Source organism: Crinia signifera, chromosome 19, assembly GCF_055691185.1.
Source record: "Crinia signifera chromosome 19, ASM5569118v1, whole genome shotgun sequence".
NCBI classification, from domain to species: Eukaryota; Metazoa; Chordata; class Amphibia; order Anura; family Myobatrachidae; genus Crinia; species Crinia signifera.
Genome location: NC_139226.1, coordinates 86,680,739 through 86,699,254, shown reverse-complemented (window position 1 = coordinate 86,699,254; position 18,516 = coordinate 86,680,739). Strand labels below are relative to the sequence as shown.

General features: G+C 44.1%; 1 protein-coding gene across 7 annotated transcripts in view; it reads right to left on the bottom strand.

Moving 5' to 3' along the window:
• Window positions 1-4,036: 4,036 nt before the first annotated feature.
• APLP2 (amyloid beta precursor like protein 2) overlaps window positions 4,037-18,516 on the bottom strand; it is a 62,207-nt gene continuing 47,727 nt past the window's right edge. For 2 of the 7 annotated variants that reach the window (XM_083162870.1, XM_083162874.1), the window contains 11 exons: window positions 17,680-17,810; window positions 17,501-17,575; window positions 16,730-16,888; window positions 15,512-15,640; window positions 13,366-13,465; window positions 13,100-13,273; window positions 10,932-10,967; window positions 9,839-9,915; window positions 9,457-9,531; window positions 5,981-6,136; window positions 4,037-5,573 (listed from right to left, as the gene is read on the bottom strand). In XM_083162870.1, coding sequence (XP_083018996.1) covers window positions 5,472-5,573; window positions 5,981-6,136; window positions 9,457-9,531; window positions 9,839-9,915; window positions 10,932-10,967; window positions 13,100-13,273; window positions 13,366-13,465; window positions 15,512-15,640; window positions 16,730-16,888; window positions 17,501-17,575; window positions 17,680-17,810 — 1,214 coding nt within the window. In that variant the 3' untranslated portion in view covers window positions 4,037-5,471. The remainder of the gene's footprint in view (window positions 5,574-5,980; window positions 6,137-9,456; window positions 9,532-9,838; window positions 9,916-10,931; window positions 10,968-13,099; window positions 13,274-13,365; window positions 13,466-15,511; window positions 15,641-16,729; window positions 16,889-17,500; window positions 17,576-17,679; window positions 17,811-18,516) is intronic. The other 5 variants (XM_083162872.1, XM_083162876.1, XM_083162871.1 and 2 more) reach the window with 3 other exon arrangements.

Below are 18,516 nucleotides of genomic sequence, written 5' to 3'. Positions count from 1 at the left end.
TACATTTTTTTACACAAAAATGCAGTTCTGGCTCAAAATTTTTCATTTTCACAAGGAATGAAGGAGACAAAGCACCCCAAAATCTGTGCCGCAATTTCTCCCGAGTACGGCAATGCCTCATATGTGACCAAAAAATACCATTTGGGTGCATGGCAGGACTCAGAAGGGAAGGAGTGATATTTGGATTTTGCAGCACAGATTCTGGTGGAATGAATGGTGGCTGCTATGTCGCATTAGCAAGACCCCCGAAGCACCAATACAGTGGAACCCCCCGACAAGTGACCCCATTTTGCAAACTACACCCCTCAAGGAACTCATCTATGGGTATAGTGAGTACTTTGACCCCACTGGTGTTTTGTCAAATTGTTAGGCATCGATACGTGAAAATGAAAAATGACATTTTTTCCATTAATTTGTAGATTCACCCCATAATTTTATACTTCCACAAAGGGCAATAGTAGAAAAAGCACCCCAAAATTTGTTACACAATTTCTCCTGAGTATGGCAATACCCCATATATGGTTGTAAAACGCTATTTGGGCAGACAGCAGGCTTCAGAAGGGAAGGAGTGCCATTTTATCACAGTTTGCTGGAATGGTTTTCGGGCGCCATCTTGCATTTGCAGAGCCCATATTGTACCTGTGCAGTGGAAATCCCAAGCAAGTGATACCTTTTTGTTACTAGCCCCCCTCATGGAACTCACGGCCGTAGTGAGCATTTTGACCCCACTGGTGTTTTGTCAAATTGTTATGGGCTGTGAAAATAAAAAAACTATTTTTTTCCATTAATATGTAGCTTTAGATCAAAATGTGCCATTTTCACAAGGGTTAATAGGAGAAATTGTATAACATATTATGGGGTGCTTTTTCTCCTGAGTATGGCAATAGCATATATGTGTTTGTAAATTTCTGTTTGGACACATGGCAAGACTCAGAAGGGAAGGTAATGGCATGCGGCTCTTTGTACAAGCTGTGTGGAGTACATCTAAATAAATTTTAAAACATTAAAATTCAAGGGAAGTGTGATATATCTTAAAACAATCTTTGATACACAAGCCGGGTTGTGTGGGGCAGGTTTCACATTGGTAAGTTGTGTCCTTTCTTATCCCCTTTTTGTAGCATACTCTACATCGTTTCTGGGACCTTCCTTTCTTTCCAGTGTGGGGGACTTCACTCGGAAAATGTTGCCCTGGTACAATTCGCGAGGCCTCGCTTCCAGAAGTACTAGGGCCCCCCTGTTCCTGGTTGCCAAAAATAAGGGCCTTTATTACTACCTCTTGGTACTCCAGGAATGTCCCCCTTTGGCCTACAAATCGATGTAGTACAAATGCGTTGTACAGTGCCATTTGTATTATGTGTACAGCTAATTTTTTATACCAGAACCTTGTTTTTCTCATGGCACTGTAAGGCTTCAGCACTTGATCTGACAGGTCGACCCCCCCCCTGTACCTATTATAATCCACAATGCAGTTGGGTTTTGGGGTTTCGGTACTTGTGCCCCGCACTGGGACAGGGGTGCTGCTATGGTCATGCACTGTTGTCAAGATAAGGACATCTCTCTTGTCCCTATACTTGACACACAGTACATTGTCGCTGCATAATGCCCTGCTCTCGCCCCTTCTAAGTGTTTGCCCAAGCAGCGACCTAGGGAGGCTTCTATTATTTTTAGGTGCAGTGCCGCATGCCACAGTACTTCTGGAAGCGAGGCTTTTGAATAGTGGGACGCTGGTATAGAAATTATCCAGGTACAGGTGGTATCCCTGGTCCAGCAGTGGGTGCACCAAATCCCACACTATCTTCCCACTAATTCCGAGTAAGGGGGGGCATTGTGGGGGGTCTATTTTTGTGTCTCTACCTTCATATATCCTAAATTTGTGTGTGTACCCTGATGTACTCTCACACAGCTTGTACATCTTCACGCCATACCTTGCCCTCTTACTTGGCAGGTACTGGCAGAATTGGAGCCTCCCTTTGAAATGTACCAGGGACTTATCTATTGAAATGTGCTTCTCGGGGATGTATGCCTGGGCAAACTTGGTACTAAAATGGTCTATTAGGGGTCTAAGTTTATATAACCGGTCATAATTGGGGTCATCCCGGGGTGGGCACTGTGCATTATCCCTATAATGGAGAAACCTAAGGATCGCTTCGAAGCGGGTCCTTGACATAGCCACACGGAACATTGGTGTATTGTATAATATGTCTGTGTTCCAGTAGGACCTAATCGTGGGCTTCTTCACTAGCCCCATGCACAGTACAAGGCCCCAAAATATAGCCATTTCATTTTTATGTACAGGGGTCCACTTGCGGGGCTGGGCATAATTAGAGGTGGGGTTTTGCTCAATAAATTGTTGGGCATAAACATTCGTCTGGGTGACCATTAGATTAACTAAATCATCAGTAAATTTTTTTTTCAAAAAGTCCAGCTCTCTGAACCCTGCTGAATTGAATTGTATTCCTGGATTCGCTGTGAACTCAGGGACCTGGGGTACGTAGTTTTCAGTGGTTGTCCATGTGGGGTCAGAGGACTCGACTACTGCAGTGGGAGTCCTGCGTTGCCTCCTCGGGGGTTCATCAGAGTCACTAGATGATGAAGAGGATGACAAACGGAAATTTGTCTCATCCTCGCTAGCAGACTCAGTTTCAGAGGCCAGAAACGCATATGCCTCCTCGGCAGTATATGTTCGGTGGGCCATAGTTTTATTGGTGTATGTATTTATGAGGTGCTTCAACACGTGTGGGGTTTTGTAGCACTGACAATGTGCAAATGCACTGCAAAAATTATGGTGTGCGAATGCACTGAAAAATTATGGGGTACAAATGCACCGAAAAATTATGGGGTACGAATAACGCACAGAAAAAATTATGGGGTACAAATGCACCGAAAAATTATGGGGTACGAGTAATGCACAGAAAAAATTATGGGGTACAAATGCACCGAAAAATTATGGGGTACGAATAACGCACAGAAAAAATTATGGGGTACAAATGCACCGAAAAATTATGGGGTACGAGTAACGCACAGAAAAAATTATGGGGTACAAATGCACCGAAAAATTATGGGGTACGAATAACGCACAGAAAAATTATGGTGTACGGATAAGGTACAGAACAATTATACGGATCACAACACACAAAATTAGGTGGTGACTACAGGGAGGGTGATCACAGCACAGATGACCACAGGGAGGGTGATATAGGCAGGGGTATTGTGGTGATCAGCGCAATTTTACACAGCCTAAACTCTAACACAGCTCTGACACAGCTTCTCCTTCCAAGGCTCTAACACGAGTGAGAGGGTTAGAGCCCGGAAAGAGAAGCAAAACATCCCTTTTTCAATAGAAATGCTGTGATTGGTTAGTCAGGACTGACTAACCAATCACAGCGATCGGCGGGGCGGGACCACTCTGATTGGTCCGCCGGCGCACTGACACGATCGGCTGCTGTCGATGACAGCAGCCATCTTTACTATGTCGCCTTGTCACTTGACAAGGCGACATGACACGGCGGGGACGTACCGGTACGGCAAGGTGCGCAAACTACCCCGCTGCCGTGACGTACCGGTACGTCCGCGGGCGGGAAGGGGTTAAAACCAGATGAAACCCTTGAAGATGATATTTTACAACTCCATCAATGCCAGTTCTAATAGTATTACACAGTTTCTATACATTTGTATATGACCAGATAGGACAACCTTTATTTATTGTCCTGTACGACAACCTTATTTTTAATAGAAATTGAATGTGTATTTTGGACCCAAGCAGCTCTGACGTCTCATTATATACAAGGGGCAGGAATACACCATAGTGCAGGCATTCCCAACCACGGTCCTCAAGGCACACCAACAGTGCAGGTTTTAGTGATATCCAGGCTTCAGCACAGATGGTTTAATCAGAATCCCTCAGAAACTAATTAAGCCACCTGTGCTCAAGCCTGGATATCTACAAAACCTGCACTGTTGGTGTGCCTTGAGGACCGTGGTTGGGAATGCCTGCCATAGTGAATAGTGGTACAGAGAATGATAGACACAGACATGGTTCATTTTATGGAAGTTAGTGTTTATTGATGTGTTTTCCAATTCTTACATTCCCCACAGAACACACAAAAGGATCTTGCAGGTTAATGCTGGGTCTGTGCATAGTGCGATCAAAGTTTAAAGGACAGGGAAAAAAATAATAAAAAATCAAAAACTAAAAAACACATTAAAATCAAAAAGCGGAATAAAAAGTAAAAAGACGAAACAACCACAAGTTATCGGAACCTCAATGAACGTAATAAAATCTGAGATGAGGCAGTGATTGCAGACAGTAAATATACAAGCAGTACAGACACAGGGCAGGGGATCTAAACTCCAAAAACCGGTATTGCCCCCCCCCTAATACCCCCATTTTAAAACCAGGACGGAAGACTGAGTGTTGCTCAGTCTCTCCGCACAGTGATTGACTCTGGACCCAAAACCATGAGCTGGCAATTCAGGGTCCCAACATTGTCTTCTTCTCATTACCAATATTAGAATTTGGGGGAAGGGGTGAGTAAAGTGCAACTGTACCAATTTTGGCCATCCCACACAAAACCCCAATGGCTAGAAGTCAACTTATGGACAGGCCAAATGTATTGGTCTCAAAATCGAGAGCATTGTTCCCTGGTAACCTTCGCTTCCTAACATCAGACACACAGGCCCGGATACCCAAAGGGTACATCAGTAGTACACATTGGCTGCCCACCAGCAGGATTCTAAAGACGTCCAGTCTAACAGGATAGTGCGACAGCAGCTTATAGGAGTCACCCCATTCAGGACATGGGGACCCCTTGGATTTAATCGGTCGGTTGCCACGAACACCACACTATTAACAGCCGTTCAATGTTCAATGTTAAAGAAAAAAAAAAAAAAAGTGATAGCAATTTCCATGGTAATCAACCTCTTAACGTCCTCAATGATTTGATTCATTCATGTTTGTACTTTTTGCTTTTTTGTTTCTTTTGTTTTATTTTTTTTAAATAAGCCGGCGGAATAGAAAGAGGCGGCGACAACACGTTCTACTGAGAACAGAAATGAACATATTCCCATCTATCTATATATTTATATATATATTTATATAGTATGCAAGAGACGGACACGCACACACAAAGTGATCTGAATGGCATCTTTCTGATTTACACCCCCCCCCCCCCCCCCCCCCAAAAAAAAATCTACATTTTCAGAGATCAGCGATAAAATATTCAGTGAAGACTCCGTATTATCTATTCTGTCACCCGTTTAAAAATAAAAATTAAATCTTGTAGAAGTGATACTTCAGAGTCCAAGAGTGCCCAGGGAAACGGACAACCTCTCTCCAACACGATTGGTCATCAGTGAAATCCAAATCAACCCCCACTCATTAACTTTGGCCCCATTTCCCACTAAATACCCCCTTACCCAGGCTTATGTACCCAACCCCTACCCTCCCCACCCCCCAAACCCCATCAGGCGTCTCAGATCTGCATCTGTTCCAAGTATTTGTAAGTGGGGTTCTCATAACCGTGGTTCTGCATCTTGTTCAGGTGACGTTCTTCAGGGGTTAACATGGGGTCCACCTAGAAAACAGAGTGGAAACTAGTACACAAAGCACAATAAAAACCTAGAAGTCAAACATGTTGGCTGGCGAAATTCCACACATTATTTGAGGTGATGGTGGACAGCCAATGCGTTAACAGGCGCGAAGGCAGTCAACATCCGCTACCACCAAAATCCGGACCAATTTAAGTCAGCAGTACCAATGTGTGTTTATAGTGGACCATCACTGTAGCATTGTCTTCTACTCCACCTGTGCGGATCAATTCATGCGTACTCTGTAAATAGCCCCTCTCCCCCTGACCACTTTAAATCACATGATTAAATATAAAATGGTTCCAGGTTGCCTTATAATGGGTGAGCTACAGGTATCTGTCTATGCCAGCATTGAAGTGTTAGGTTATTGTTCACAGTTACTGCAGGCACTCACCTCCACAATCCCGTGACTTATGGTCCCATACTGCCTCTTCCGCAGCAGAACAAGACTGATGACTATGATTGTCGCAACCGCCACTGCAATGACGAGTAGGCCAATTAGCGTGCCGCTGCTAAAGCTGAACTCACTGCGCAGGGGTCCGTCTGTGTCCTGCAAGTAATAAACATAAAATCATCCGTTTAAGTAAAGAGTGTACACACAGCCTACAAACCAGCCCACTAGGAACATGCAAAAAACTGTACCTGGAAACTGGGGTAAAGAGACAGAACATAAACCCCATATTAGCATGTAGCAATACACCTCGAGGAACGGGAGAGGGAACCATAATATACGTTCCGTCTTACAGGTGGCCATACACCGCTGCGACTTCGCACCCTTTGACTTTTATTAGGTTTAACTAAAATCTGTAACCTGATGGCACTTCAACCCCTTTCTTGGACAGCCCCCCCCCCAAAGTGAATGTCATGTACATGGCATATACAGCAGGTTATGACCGCAACAGCGTCTGGATGAATAGCGGAAAGTGCAAGATGGTTTGTTATGCAGCATTTTCAAACGCTTAACCCTTTGAGTGCCAAGTGAATTTGTCATAATGACATGTAATGTTACCTTGTATAGGAAATCTACATTTTTTACACAACATTTTTATTGGAATTTATATAACAAATGTGAGGGACGCTGGTATTTTTAGTGGATATTTTGCACAACTTTTAGAAGTTTGCACTCAAAGGGTTAATACTTTTACACATAGATCTGTAGCAAACATAAGTATCTCCTAATTAAATTCCCTTCCCCCCCACAAGCAAGTCTTCCTGAAGTAAGTACGGGGATTTAACAATGGTATCAAATACATTTTCCTTCACTCCACAGTTTTGGTCAGTGGTAATAGGATGGATGGTAACGAGGCTCATCCATAAAGCGATGCCAGTCTATGCAGCCGCTGAGCGCCAGATACGCAGCTTCCCCTATATACTGTTACCTAGAGCAGTCCACCACCAGACAGACAGGGCTGCCAACAATAAGGTCTTCCCAGATAAACACATTAAGTTCATATAAACCTACAGAGGGTCATACACAGTGGAGGAACCGCAGCAAAACAGACATTTGGGTCTAACAGGAAAAGCCCAGATATGGCAGCTGGAAATTTCCAGGAGGTAAAATGGACAAAGCTGGAATAGGATGATACAGTCTGAAGAGCAACGATGACTGGTCTGATCATGAAGGACACAACGTGAGAATTCATTTATAGAATCAGAATCATGACCGTGGCAGTACTCAGGTTTGCACAAATTCAGAGGCACATGCCAACACAGAGGATGATCCCAAGTTGCCAGCAGCACTTTCAGTGGACACTTGCCCCATTCCCATTATTGGCGCAAGGGATCCATTTGAGATCAGATGGATCTCTGCATAGTTTACAAATGCACCTACAATCGTCCAGAACACTACGCTCACCTGCAGATGTCCTGCAGTCTCCTAGTCAGACACTTGTAGAGATGAAACAGATGGTTGCATAGTGGCTCTGCGTGGATGCACACACAAAGAATACCATGATATGGCCACAAAACACATAGTGCAACTCTAATTGTGATCCAAACTCATTCCTTTGCACAGGCAGAGAATTTTGCATAGGTAATGATGCAACCAGAAGAGCCCTTTTCCTTTGAAAACATCCCCGGTATAAGTACAGAAACCAGTGTCCTGATTAATCTGGAAACAACCTTTCACCGAAAGAAGGTTCAGATGGAAGAACGTAAGAAGGGCAGGCACCACAGTCTTGAGAAAACCCTTTGGGGCTGCACCCAGGTCAAAAATTAAACCAAGTGAAGGAACTGAATTAAAAATCTGAGATGGCACTGGTTTCCTTCACAGTCAAGAACATACAACTATGTGCCATTGAGGTCCATGGACACTGCACCCGGTTCCATACTGTTGAGGATGAAACTCAAGGAACCGATCTACCCTGTAGCTGATTTAAGGTTCAGATGTTCAATGGGGTCGGAAGAACAACATGTCCTCTCTCTGGACCAAGAAGAGATTAAGATTAAATAATTTTGTTGCTCTTCCACAACATCTAGGACTGAATGGCAGAATGCTTGGTCTGGTTTCCAGGAAGACAAATCGTGAAAAGTCATACAGTTGAAAACTTCTGGCGATGTAGGAAATCTCCTCTCAAGCAGGCATCTATTATCAAATGAAACCACAGTTCCCAGAGGAGAAGCAGACAAGACTGGCAGCAGGGGACTGGCAGCGGCGGCTTTCACTTGTAGCAAGCTACGCTATTTGCCTGGCGGCGGGAAGCGCTGCTGATTTTGAAAAGACTTGCCGGACGCTGATTGGCTGAGTGAATTCAGCCAATCAGCGTCCAGCAAGTCTTTTCGAAATCTGGTTCCCGCCCGGGGAGCGTAACCCACTAGAGTGAAAACTACAACCACTGTTTGTCTTCTTAGACCAGAGTGTGACCATCACATAGGCTGGAATATGAAAAAGATGTTTGGGACCATAACTCCTCCAGTCTCCACACTGCACATACTCCCCTTACCCACCACCACACCTGCTGACCATTTGTTGAGGCTGTACAGAAACAAAACTGAAACCTCACCAATAAGCAATATCTGACTATTTGCATTAAATATGGAGTTTTGATGGTACTGGTCAGTAGATCTATAGTAAAAAGGTTGACAGTCAAAGGGTCGATCACTATTTGTCAACAGTAAAAAAGGTAGACATGCAATAGGTCAACATTGTCAAAGGTCAATACAAAAAGTTAGACATTGTTTTTGTGTGTCTATGTAGACATAGGACGGTTCGGACACCATATAAGTGTGCCACTGTGCTTGCCATGCTTCGGATTCGCTGCCTCCTATTATAATCTAACTTCATGTCCACTTGAATGGTAAAAGTAGGAAAAGTCAGTTAACTTTAAAAAAAAAAAAAGCATGTAACTCACGTCCTTTTTCTAGTGTCGACCTAATGCATGTTGACTTTTCATGTGTCAACTTTTTACCTGTCTACCAATGTGGTCGATCTAATCACTGCACACAGAGTTTTGCTACATACAATGTACTATTTTATAAAATATGATCCCATTTACGACCAGCAGAACTATAAAGTAGCACAAGATCTTTCGTATGAGGACACAACACGGATATTAACCACTTCCATAAATGGAGAACACAAAAACATTCACAGCTTACCACATGTAGGGATGATCTATAGAACAATGTCGGAAGTTAACATAAATGTCGCCAAATGCAGTCCTCAACAGTCCACGTTTTATGGATATGCATGCTCAATTCCTGATGGTTAACTCTAATTTACTGTGGTGTCATCCGAAGTTCTCCGTTCCTGAGCTTGGATATACTTAAAACATGGACCATTCGGGTGGCTTGAGGGCTACGTTTGGGAAGCTATGAGTAGCACTTTATCACAGCACCCATTGCAGGTCTTAGCGAGGTTCTCATACATACCGGCTCATTCACTAGTCCACTGACTCTTTCTGCATTGATAATCATTTCCTTCACATCAAGCGTCTCATCAATCACCTGGAAACAGTTATGGAAGTTAACAACCAAAAAATATATAAAAACAAAAAACCCACCAGAAAACATGGAACGCAAAGGAACAGGTAGGAAGCTTGAGATGGGGTTGGTCTGATAATTCAGCCTTTGTGATCAAAGTAAATGACTACACTGCCCTATAGTTCATAACGGACTCATGCCACTAAACCATCGGCATTGCAGACCTATATCCCCCCCCTCCTCTCTCAATACCCTTTCCTGGCAGAACAATCTCTATGGCTACAGGTTGGGCTGGACAGCTGGAGGAGCCCGGGCAGATGGAACATCTCACCACTTTGTCGGCTTTACTCTTGCTGTTGAGAATCTTCTCTTCTGCTCCAATGAGGGGTTTATCCGCCATGCCGGAGCCTGATAGGAAAACAAGGGGAACATTAGTAGTGTGTGGTGCTCAGAAACCACAGGGAGAGCGAGGAGAGGGTTTGTACCTGGAGCTGCTACCACATGAAGGCTGAGGAGCATAACAACTGAATTACTCTACACTACCCCCGTTCCCAGATCTTCTGCGTGAACAAAGTTGCTCTACACAATTCTATAGGAGGCACAGTTCCTCAGGCATCATCCTCCATTTAACCAAAAAGCTAGTTTGACTCTGGTTTACCAAAATATTTATTAAATAGGGTGGATAAAACTATTGAACCGATTGATGTCTTTGAGACAGTGATGGTAGCATATCACAGTTTAACAGTAAGTTACATTACCTCTGATGGCTGGACCCCTTAATTTTGCAAAAAGTAACTTTAATTGTGCAGGAACACTCTAGCAGAATGTATCTAACTAGAAGGTTCTAAAAGTCTGATTTGTGGCCAATGGGAGAGATTCTGGTGATGTTTTTGAAATTTCATTTTTGTTTGTGGCCTTGGTGGATTCCCATCTTAATTGTCATGGAGATCATGAGACACCAACCGAACAGCCAGCCCACCCACCTTACACACTACCACCACCTGGGATATCCCAGTGTGGTATGCACCAAAAAGCTCCTCATGTTCCTTCACCTGGTTGCAGCTCCAGTAGCGAGCGAGACACACAAGTACCCTGATCTATGACCCCTACACCTCACATACTGTACTAGATTGGGATGAAAACCAAGAACACCGGAGCAGTAGCAATCCCCATTCACCAGGAAGAAGTCAGCAACTCACCAAGTAAAGGCTCAAGAACCAAAAGAGAACAAGATATTTATAAAAAAAAAAAAAAATCACCAGACATTGATAAGTTTAGAGACTTCCACGAATGTGGAACCAGGTGGGAATTGCTGTCTTCAGCAGGAGGTAAGAGGGTCACGCATGAAAATGACTTTGATAGTGGTAGAAGAAGAGATGGATGGGGGCGGGGGGGAAGGGGAGCAGCGTGAGAGCATAACCAACCTTTTCTCACTGGTAAGTAGGAGTCCCTTGACGATTCTAAGCAGGAGATTGGAGGGAGGAGGGGGAGGGGGGATGGGGAGGTGAGAGGGAAAGGGTTAATAAAGGAAAACAAAAAAAATAGAAAAAAGCAGAAGAGATTAAAAATAACTGGAAGGTTTGTGTGACCATCAGGCATCATGTGTGAGCCGAGAGAGTACTTGTCCCTTGTTAAAGAGGTTTCACATTGCCGTCACGTACAGGAACTAGGGTACACATTATGTGCGCAGGCAGACAAGAACCACACGGTGCCCTCCAGTCTATAGAGCATGCCGGTGGAGACGTCACTATGCAGTGCGTATGCAGCATTACCAGGTTATCGTGCAAAGCTACGAATAACATTGTCATTTTAGGCTTGGTTGTGACACTGGGTACACTATAAATGTAGAAACTTCTAAAACAATGGGGAACAAAAAAAAAAACACACTAAAAAACACAAAAACATAATAAAACATTTTAAAAACACAATGTATTCACCACCCCTGGTCTTCGGTAGAACAAAAAAGTTAAACACAATAAAAATGAAGTAAAGGTCGGTTAAAAGTAAAAACAGGTTAAAAGTTATTAGTAACATTACCAGTTTTGGTGTGTCTGGCCAGACAAAAAATAATCATAAGGTCCCTCTTTCTGATCCTATTGGTTTCCAAACCCCAGTAGCATATATTCAATTGTGGCTGCACATTTCTGTTTAGCAGGCTGGGGGATCAGGCTGGAAATGGCTCCTTTGTTGTTTTCCCAGGTACCTGAGAGAGCCTCCTTGTACTCCAGAAAGGTTATATCAGATGGAACTTTAGAAAAAGCATTCAGCGATCAGTAAACAGCGATGACGCGTTTCCCCGCCTCCTTCCGGGATCAGCGGCTTCCTCAGATTAGCCACAATTGAATATGCGCTACTGGGGTTTGGAAACCAACAGGACCAGAGAGAGGGACCTTATTTTTTGTCTGGCCAGACACACCAGGACTGGTAACGTTACTAATAACTTTTAACCTATTTTGACTCTTTTTACCAACATGCTTGCAGCTATTAACATGCATGCTTCTCTGCAAAACATCTTCTGCAAAGTTACTACAACATCTAACATTTCAAACTGCTAAGTTCTATGTATTTTTGGTCAATTTTTTGGTAAACTTATGCATGGTCAATTATTAACCTTTTTCATTTAATACTCACTGGCCAGTGATCTGTATTTAGATAATAAATCTTATTACATTAAGGATTGAGCATTCCTTTTTAAAAACGCTGCAGGGGACCATTCTATTAATTATAAAAAGGAAAAAAATATATAATAATTTTCTATCTACATTTTTTTTATAGCGCTAGTATTTCGTTTTTGTTCTTTTTTTCATAATTGAGGACTGCTTCTGTAACGGTAATGTCTAGTCCACACACTACAAACATTTATTTGAACTTTTCAAGCGCACTGTAAACTACAAGGACAATCCGCAAACGACGGACCCCATAATATGAGAATATTACTGTACAGTCCTACTGCTTATTAGCAGCCTTTTGCAAGGCTCCCATAATCCCTGCATGCTGACCATTGCACAATTCCACACTGGAGAAAAAAACACTCCATTCCATATAAGGGTGTAATAACAGTAGAGGTGTGCACATACGTCTAGCTTCTTTTTGAGTTAAACAGCCCCTCTCACACCATGCCATGGCGGGATACTGTAGCACCGGACGTCGTTTATGTTAAATAGCACCTTATCTGCAAAACGGCTCAAAAAGGATGCAGAAGAGACTTCTGCATATTAAAATATGCCGCATGCCTATATTCTGTGTATGACCGTGGCTGTATCTGCATACAAAATGCTATGTTACACGGTTTCTCAGGAAAACACTAACATTCCACTACTTACAGCCGCACTCACAAACTGAATAAAAGGCATGCAGTGTATCATTTTCATCAGCAGAAACTGCTTGTGCATATTATTCCATTCATTTGCAAAGACTAGTTAATGGAAAATGTCATTATGTAGAACGCAACTAGATGTATGGTTGGCATAACAGGACCACGCAGGCCCATGTACTCTTGATGATGTCCATGGTCCAGTAATTTGTGCATGAAATACCCTGCAAAACAGCGTCCTGTCCCCAGACTGCCCACAAACTACAGAGGAGCAAATACCTTCTGATTCGGTGATGGCCGGGAAGGTTTTCACCTGGAAGGGGCGGAAGGGGGAGCCCTCCCTTACTGGGGTCTCCTCGCTCTCTTCTGAGCTCACCTGGACGTCTCCCTGTGATTCTGAGAACGAGGAAGTGAACTGGTCCACATCTGCTCGCTGCTCCTGGAACAGTTCATCTGCGAGGTAGGATGGAGGGGAGAAGGCAGAAGTGAGGACCCTCAAACCTCCAAAAAAGGTGAACAGTATTTATGGTATTGAAGTTACTTACCGATCTCATCCTGAATTTCGTCTGCAACATACGGAACTTTGTAGAGGAGGGACAAGCTCTGGTTCATCCTTTCCTCAATGACACGAAGATGGGTCACCACCTGACAACACAAAAGAGCCACCGTTATCTCCGCAATGTCTGTATATGGTGGAGCGAGGACACCAATACTGGAAACAGACGTTACGCACCAAAGTCCCTAATGAATTACACAGGAATACGCCTTGGCCAAACAAGATGCATTGCAGCCCCAAAAACCTGTCTAACCGCTATATGGGGTAGGATTTCCTATATGTTCTATTCTACCAAATAGCAAACATTAGTGTACGCCATAAGGATTGTAGTTACAGAACAGTAAGCATACACTGAGAACTGCATTGCGTTCTTTTCTTGCCTTGTTTATCGTTTAATAAACCACATCATACTGGGCAGGATATTAAAGTGTTTCACCACCAGGGGGAGACGGCGACACGCTCTGACCTCCGGTACAGAAAACAACTGAACAAAGGCCAAACATTTCCCACCTCCTAAGGTTTTACAGAAAGAATGCTGCACAGGGATCAACCTATGAACATTAACCCTGTACGTGAAGTGGGTGGCGTGTAAGAGATATGTAACGTTGCAGTGATCAGGCAAAAAAAAAGATAATACACTGCTGCTGCCGCCAGCATCACACTAAGCTGCAAGCCCCAGGAACCGGTGATGGGCTGTATCAGGGGCTGATCACCTTTCTGTGCATAAAGCACGGCCATCTGCATCAGAGGCTGCCGACTGCTTACTGACATCCAGGCCCATCCTACATCAAGCACTAGGGCAGGCATTCCCAACCACGGTCCTCAAGGCACTCCAACACGGCAGGTTTTAGTGATATCCAGGCTTCAGTACAGATGGTTTAATCAGAATCCCTCAGGTACTAATTAAGTCACCTGTGCTCAGGCCTGGAAATCACTAAAACCTGCATTGTTGGTGTGCCCTGAGGACCGTGGTTGGGAATTCCTGCACTAGGGGGTAAATTTACCAAGATGGGAGACCTACTGAAGATCATATGTTGCCCATGGCAACCAATCAGATGCTATTTATTTAGAACCTTCTAGAAGATAATAGCATCTGATTGGTTGCTATAGGCAACATCCCATCTTCAATAGAACTCCCAGCTTAGTAATCTTACTCCTAAAATAGGGCACTCCATCTGCTGTGGAACTACATCTCCCAGCATGACATGCTACAGTTCTACTGTTAGGGAATACTAAAAATGTGGCAGGGTATACTGTATTCTGGTGGGTATGAATAATAGGGTCAACAGTAAATTGGTAAATCTGAAAAGGCTGACATGCACTAGGAAGATATGGGGATAGGGGTCCACACCAGGGGAGGCTCCAGAGTAGGGGCTACAGGACAGGTCAAAATTCAAATAGGTGAGCCACACCCGCTGTCACCAACTGCCATTCCTAACCGACTCACTGGCAGTGACGGTTTCTCTATTTGAATTTTGGGCTGTGCCTCAATCCCAATTCTAGAGCCACCACGTGAATGGTCAACATGAGTTGTCTCATTGCGATTAGCCGGTCACCAATCCTAATCGTAGCCACGTGGAATGCAAAAAGCGAAAAAAATTGTTAAAACCACTGTTGACCCTATGCTGTATTGCCCATGTCAAGCAATAGCAGCAGATCTAAAGCCTGGATACCATTGTACCGTGTAGTATTATATACAGTAGATACTAAAGTCTCCCTCAAATCAGGCACGTGCAGTAACGGTTCCTATGGCGGGTTCCTATGGCGGGTGGTCAGAAGGGACAACGGTGCAGCTGGGGTTAGTGTAGGGGGGGGGGGGTTCAGAGCTGGAAGTTGGGTCCAACACGCTAATGTTTTCGAATGGCCGGAGGTAGGAGACACATGGGAAACCATGTTCTGCATTTTTAACGACATCATGCTACGCTACCTCCGCTTGTTATGATTGTATATATCATTACAGCACCTATTTCTCCCTGGGAGCACCGTGACCCCGTGCTCCCTTAAAAAAAACGGTGCTAAAAACCAGTACCTGCAGAAAGTGGCGACCACACCATTGCTGCGAGCTTAGTCACATCATCCGCTCAACAGAAACCGGCCCCTGGTCACGGGGCCACAAACTGAAACTGAGTGCTTACTTGGGATTTCATCTGTGCGGCTTTCTCTGGATCCACAGTGACAACATGCTCGTAATGGCGGATGGTGTGTAGCCGGTCCTTATTTTCAGCCCGCACATACCGCTTAAGGGCCTGGAGGATACGATGAGGCTGAGAAACAACAAGACGCAGGTGATACCATTATCGTGCTGGCGAAACGCGTTACTTCACCGATTTTATAAATTTTACAGCGCTGTGATGACAAGCAGCAGGCACAACTGGGAAAGGGTTTAACTTTCAGCATATATTGTGAGGCCGACCAGTACAAGTCTCAAATAGTAACCTTTCATTTTATAAAACTGTCAATGTCAAACGTGACATTTATAAGAACTGAATATACAGTACAAATATTTAGCATGAGCTCATTCAATTTCAATGTTTTGGGACGATATATTGTTTGTAAAGTATCAAATAGTTTGTGTTTTGCATCTGAAGTCCCGTGAATGTCAAATAGGAGCCCCTAGATCGCTCGTCCTGCACCATTGACTTAACAGAATTGCATGGAATCAGTATATTGCAGGAAGTTTGACTGGCATTTTCAACCCCTGTAGCCCCCTAATCCAGCCAGTCAGATATATTTTAAGGTACAATTGTATGGCATAAGATAGATCTCATGGAACTTATCTTGGCTTGATCAATCGCATGAGATATCTTATGCAAAAATTACACCAAAGTACAAAATCGGCTGGTACATATTTATATATTATACTGTGGTCGAAACAGTACCACATTAGGTTAATATAGACCAGCTGCATATCTCAGGTTTAGAGCAGCAGCAGGACTGATTAGATCCAGTCCAGGTTTTTCCTAAGGTCTGTAAATAATTGAATAAGGTAGGTGAATAATTGTTTGGCTAATTATTACCACCTGCCATTTGCTGTTAAATATCTGTTCAGGACAGAGTCAATGTCCCCAATGCCAGTTAGTGGCTGGGCAGTAAGTACTATGCTAGGGGCCTCTGGATTGTACTAACTTGGGAAACCAGTGAATTGCCTGCTGTAAAACCTGTGAGCTGTTGCTGCCAAGACCTGTATGCTCTCTACCTGCTGAAAATAAAGAAAACATCTTGTTTCCTATCCAGCGTATGAGATCCTTTCACAAGCCACGTCCTGTAAGTGGAGCCTGGGTGTCTCACTGGGAATTATAAAAAGGAAGGATGGACCATTGGCTCTTTAGAACAAGGGCCTATATAGGACTTACCCTTGGGGAGTCAGCTTGCAGGGCAGAGAGATAGTTCTCCAGAGCAACGCGGCGTTTGTCATTCAGCATGGCTTCCACACGCTCCAGGTGAGTCTCCACAAGCTGCTGCTTCTCATGGGCGGCCTCCTTCTCCAGAGCCTTCACGGTGGCCTGGTAATGCTGCAAGGAAAGACAGGGCGGAAGGTTATAACAAGGCACGCTATACATAGTTATCACTAGGACACTGGTCACATCTGGAAGACATGACTGCACTTCACCATGGCCGGAACGATCCCAGGGTTAAAAAAAAAAAATCTATTAGCCAGAACTCAGGTGCGTATCATTAAAGTCATCTGCTCGACACTTCTCATTACAGCGGATACTCATTAACCATGAACTGTAGATGATTACAAAGTCAGCCAGAGCCAAACAGCTGATTTTCCTTCTCCTGTTTCTAAAGGTTTCAGAAGGACACGATGGGTGGAAAATGCATAGATAAGATTCCAAGCCCAACGCAGCAACGCTGGGAAACGCTCTGAAACAATTATTTACATTTCGTCCGTTCAAGAACTTGTCGTCAGACTTTCCTATTTGCTTTATGTTTTCTCCAAGGACCAAAAGAAAAAGGAAAGTAACATGCAAGGAATTAACGCTATACAGCAGCGGTCAAAATGTACGTACATCAGAATTCCTAGCAGTCCACTTCTTATCTCACACGTTGCTAATGGAACTTGACCAAATACCCCTAGTCCGTTACCTGTATCAGTGTCCCCTAGCACCTCAGGCCCTTACCTGTATCAGAGTTTGCTTCTCAGCCTTCGGCAGGTTTTTAGCCTGACGTCCGGCCTCTTCCCATTCTTGTCTGGCCTGAAATAATAGACAAAATGACAACATGGATGGTTCGAATAAGACAGTCCTATAGCCACCAAAGACACACACACACACACTTGTTCAAAGGACCCCGGACTCACCCGATCCATGCGGTTCCGGTGTCGGACTTCCAGCTGCTCTTTGGCCTTCTGGAAGCGGGCGTGCTCATTGTCATCAGCCGGAGTCTCTAGATAGATGTCCACGTCATCAGCCGGTGCGGCAGTAGGGGGAACTAGAGAGGCCAACAATCAGTATCCTGCACGATTATTAATGCCCCCCAGGGGTTGTACTACAGCTAGACATTGGAGAAGGGGTGCAACGGTAGATGCAGATAAGCAATAGAAGAGGAGTTCATTAAATGTTACATGGTAGTGGGAGACTTAAAAAAAAAATGTAACCCGCCAGACGAGGTCCACCAGTGACTACCATAGTGGAGCGCATCCCACCTGGAGATCAGGCTTGAGGTGAGTGGTAGTTGTGATACTGGCTTGACCCAAAGAAATGGGTGTCAAACACCAGGGGAGAGTTTCCTAAAGAGAAGTCTGGACTCAAGGAATAGGAACAGTGACTGCAAAAGGTGCTCAAGACAGAGATATCTTTGCTTTAGGATGCACATTTCCCCTCTGATCTTACAATGCATACTGTATGTTCCTGTATACCACCCATCTTTCCCAGACCGGAGGTTCACTACGTAACAGAGGGGAAAAGGTTAGGGTGGGGACAACCTCATTTACAAGTATGGCAAAGCCAGAGACCAACAGAGCAGACAAAGCTGGAGAGACTGGCATAACATAGGGAAGCATCTGAGCAGAAGATGTAATAGGAAGCAGAATGACATTGGTACAGTTGGTTCTCTGCAATTACATGACGCAGCACTGAAGATGCAATTCCATCTAGAAGAGAACCCTAGAAATCCCTCTTCCCAATATCAGTGCAGG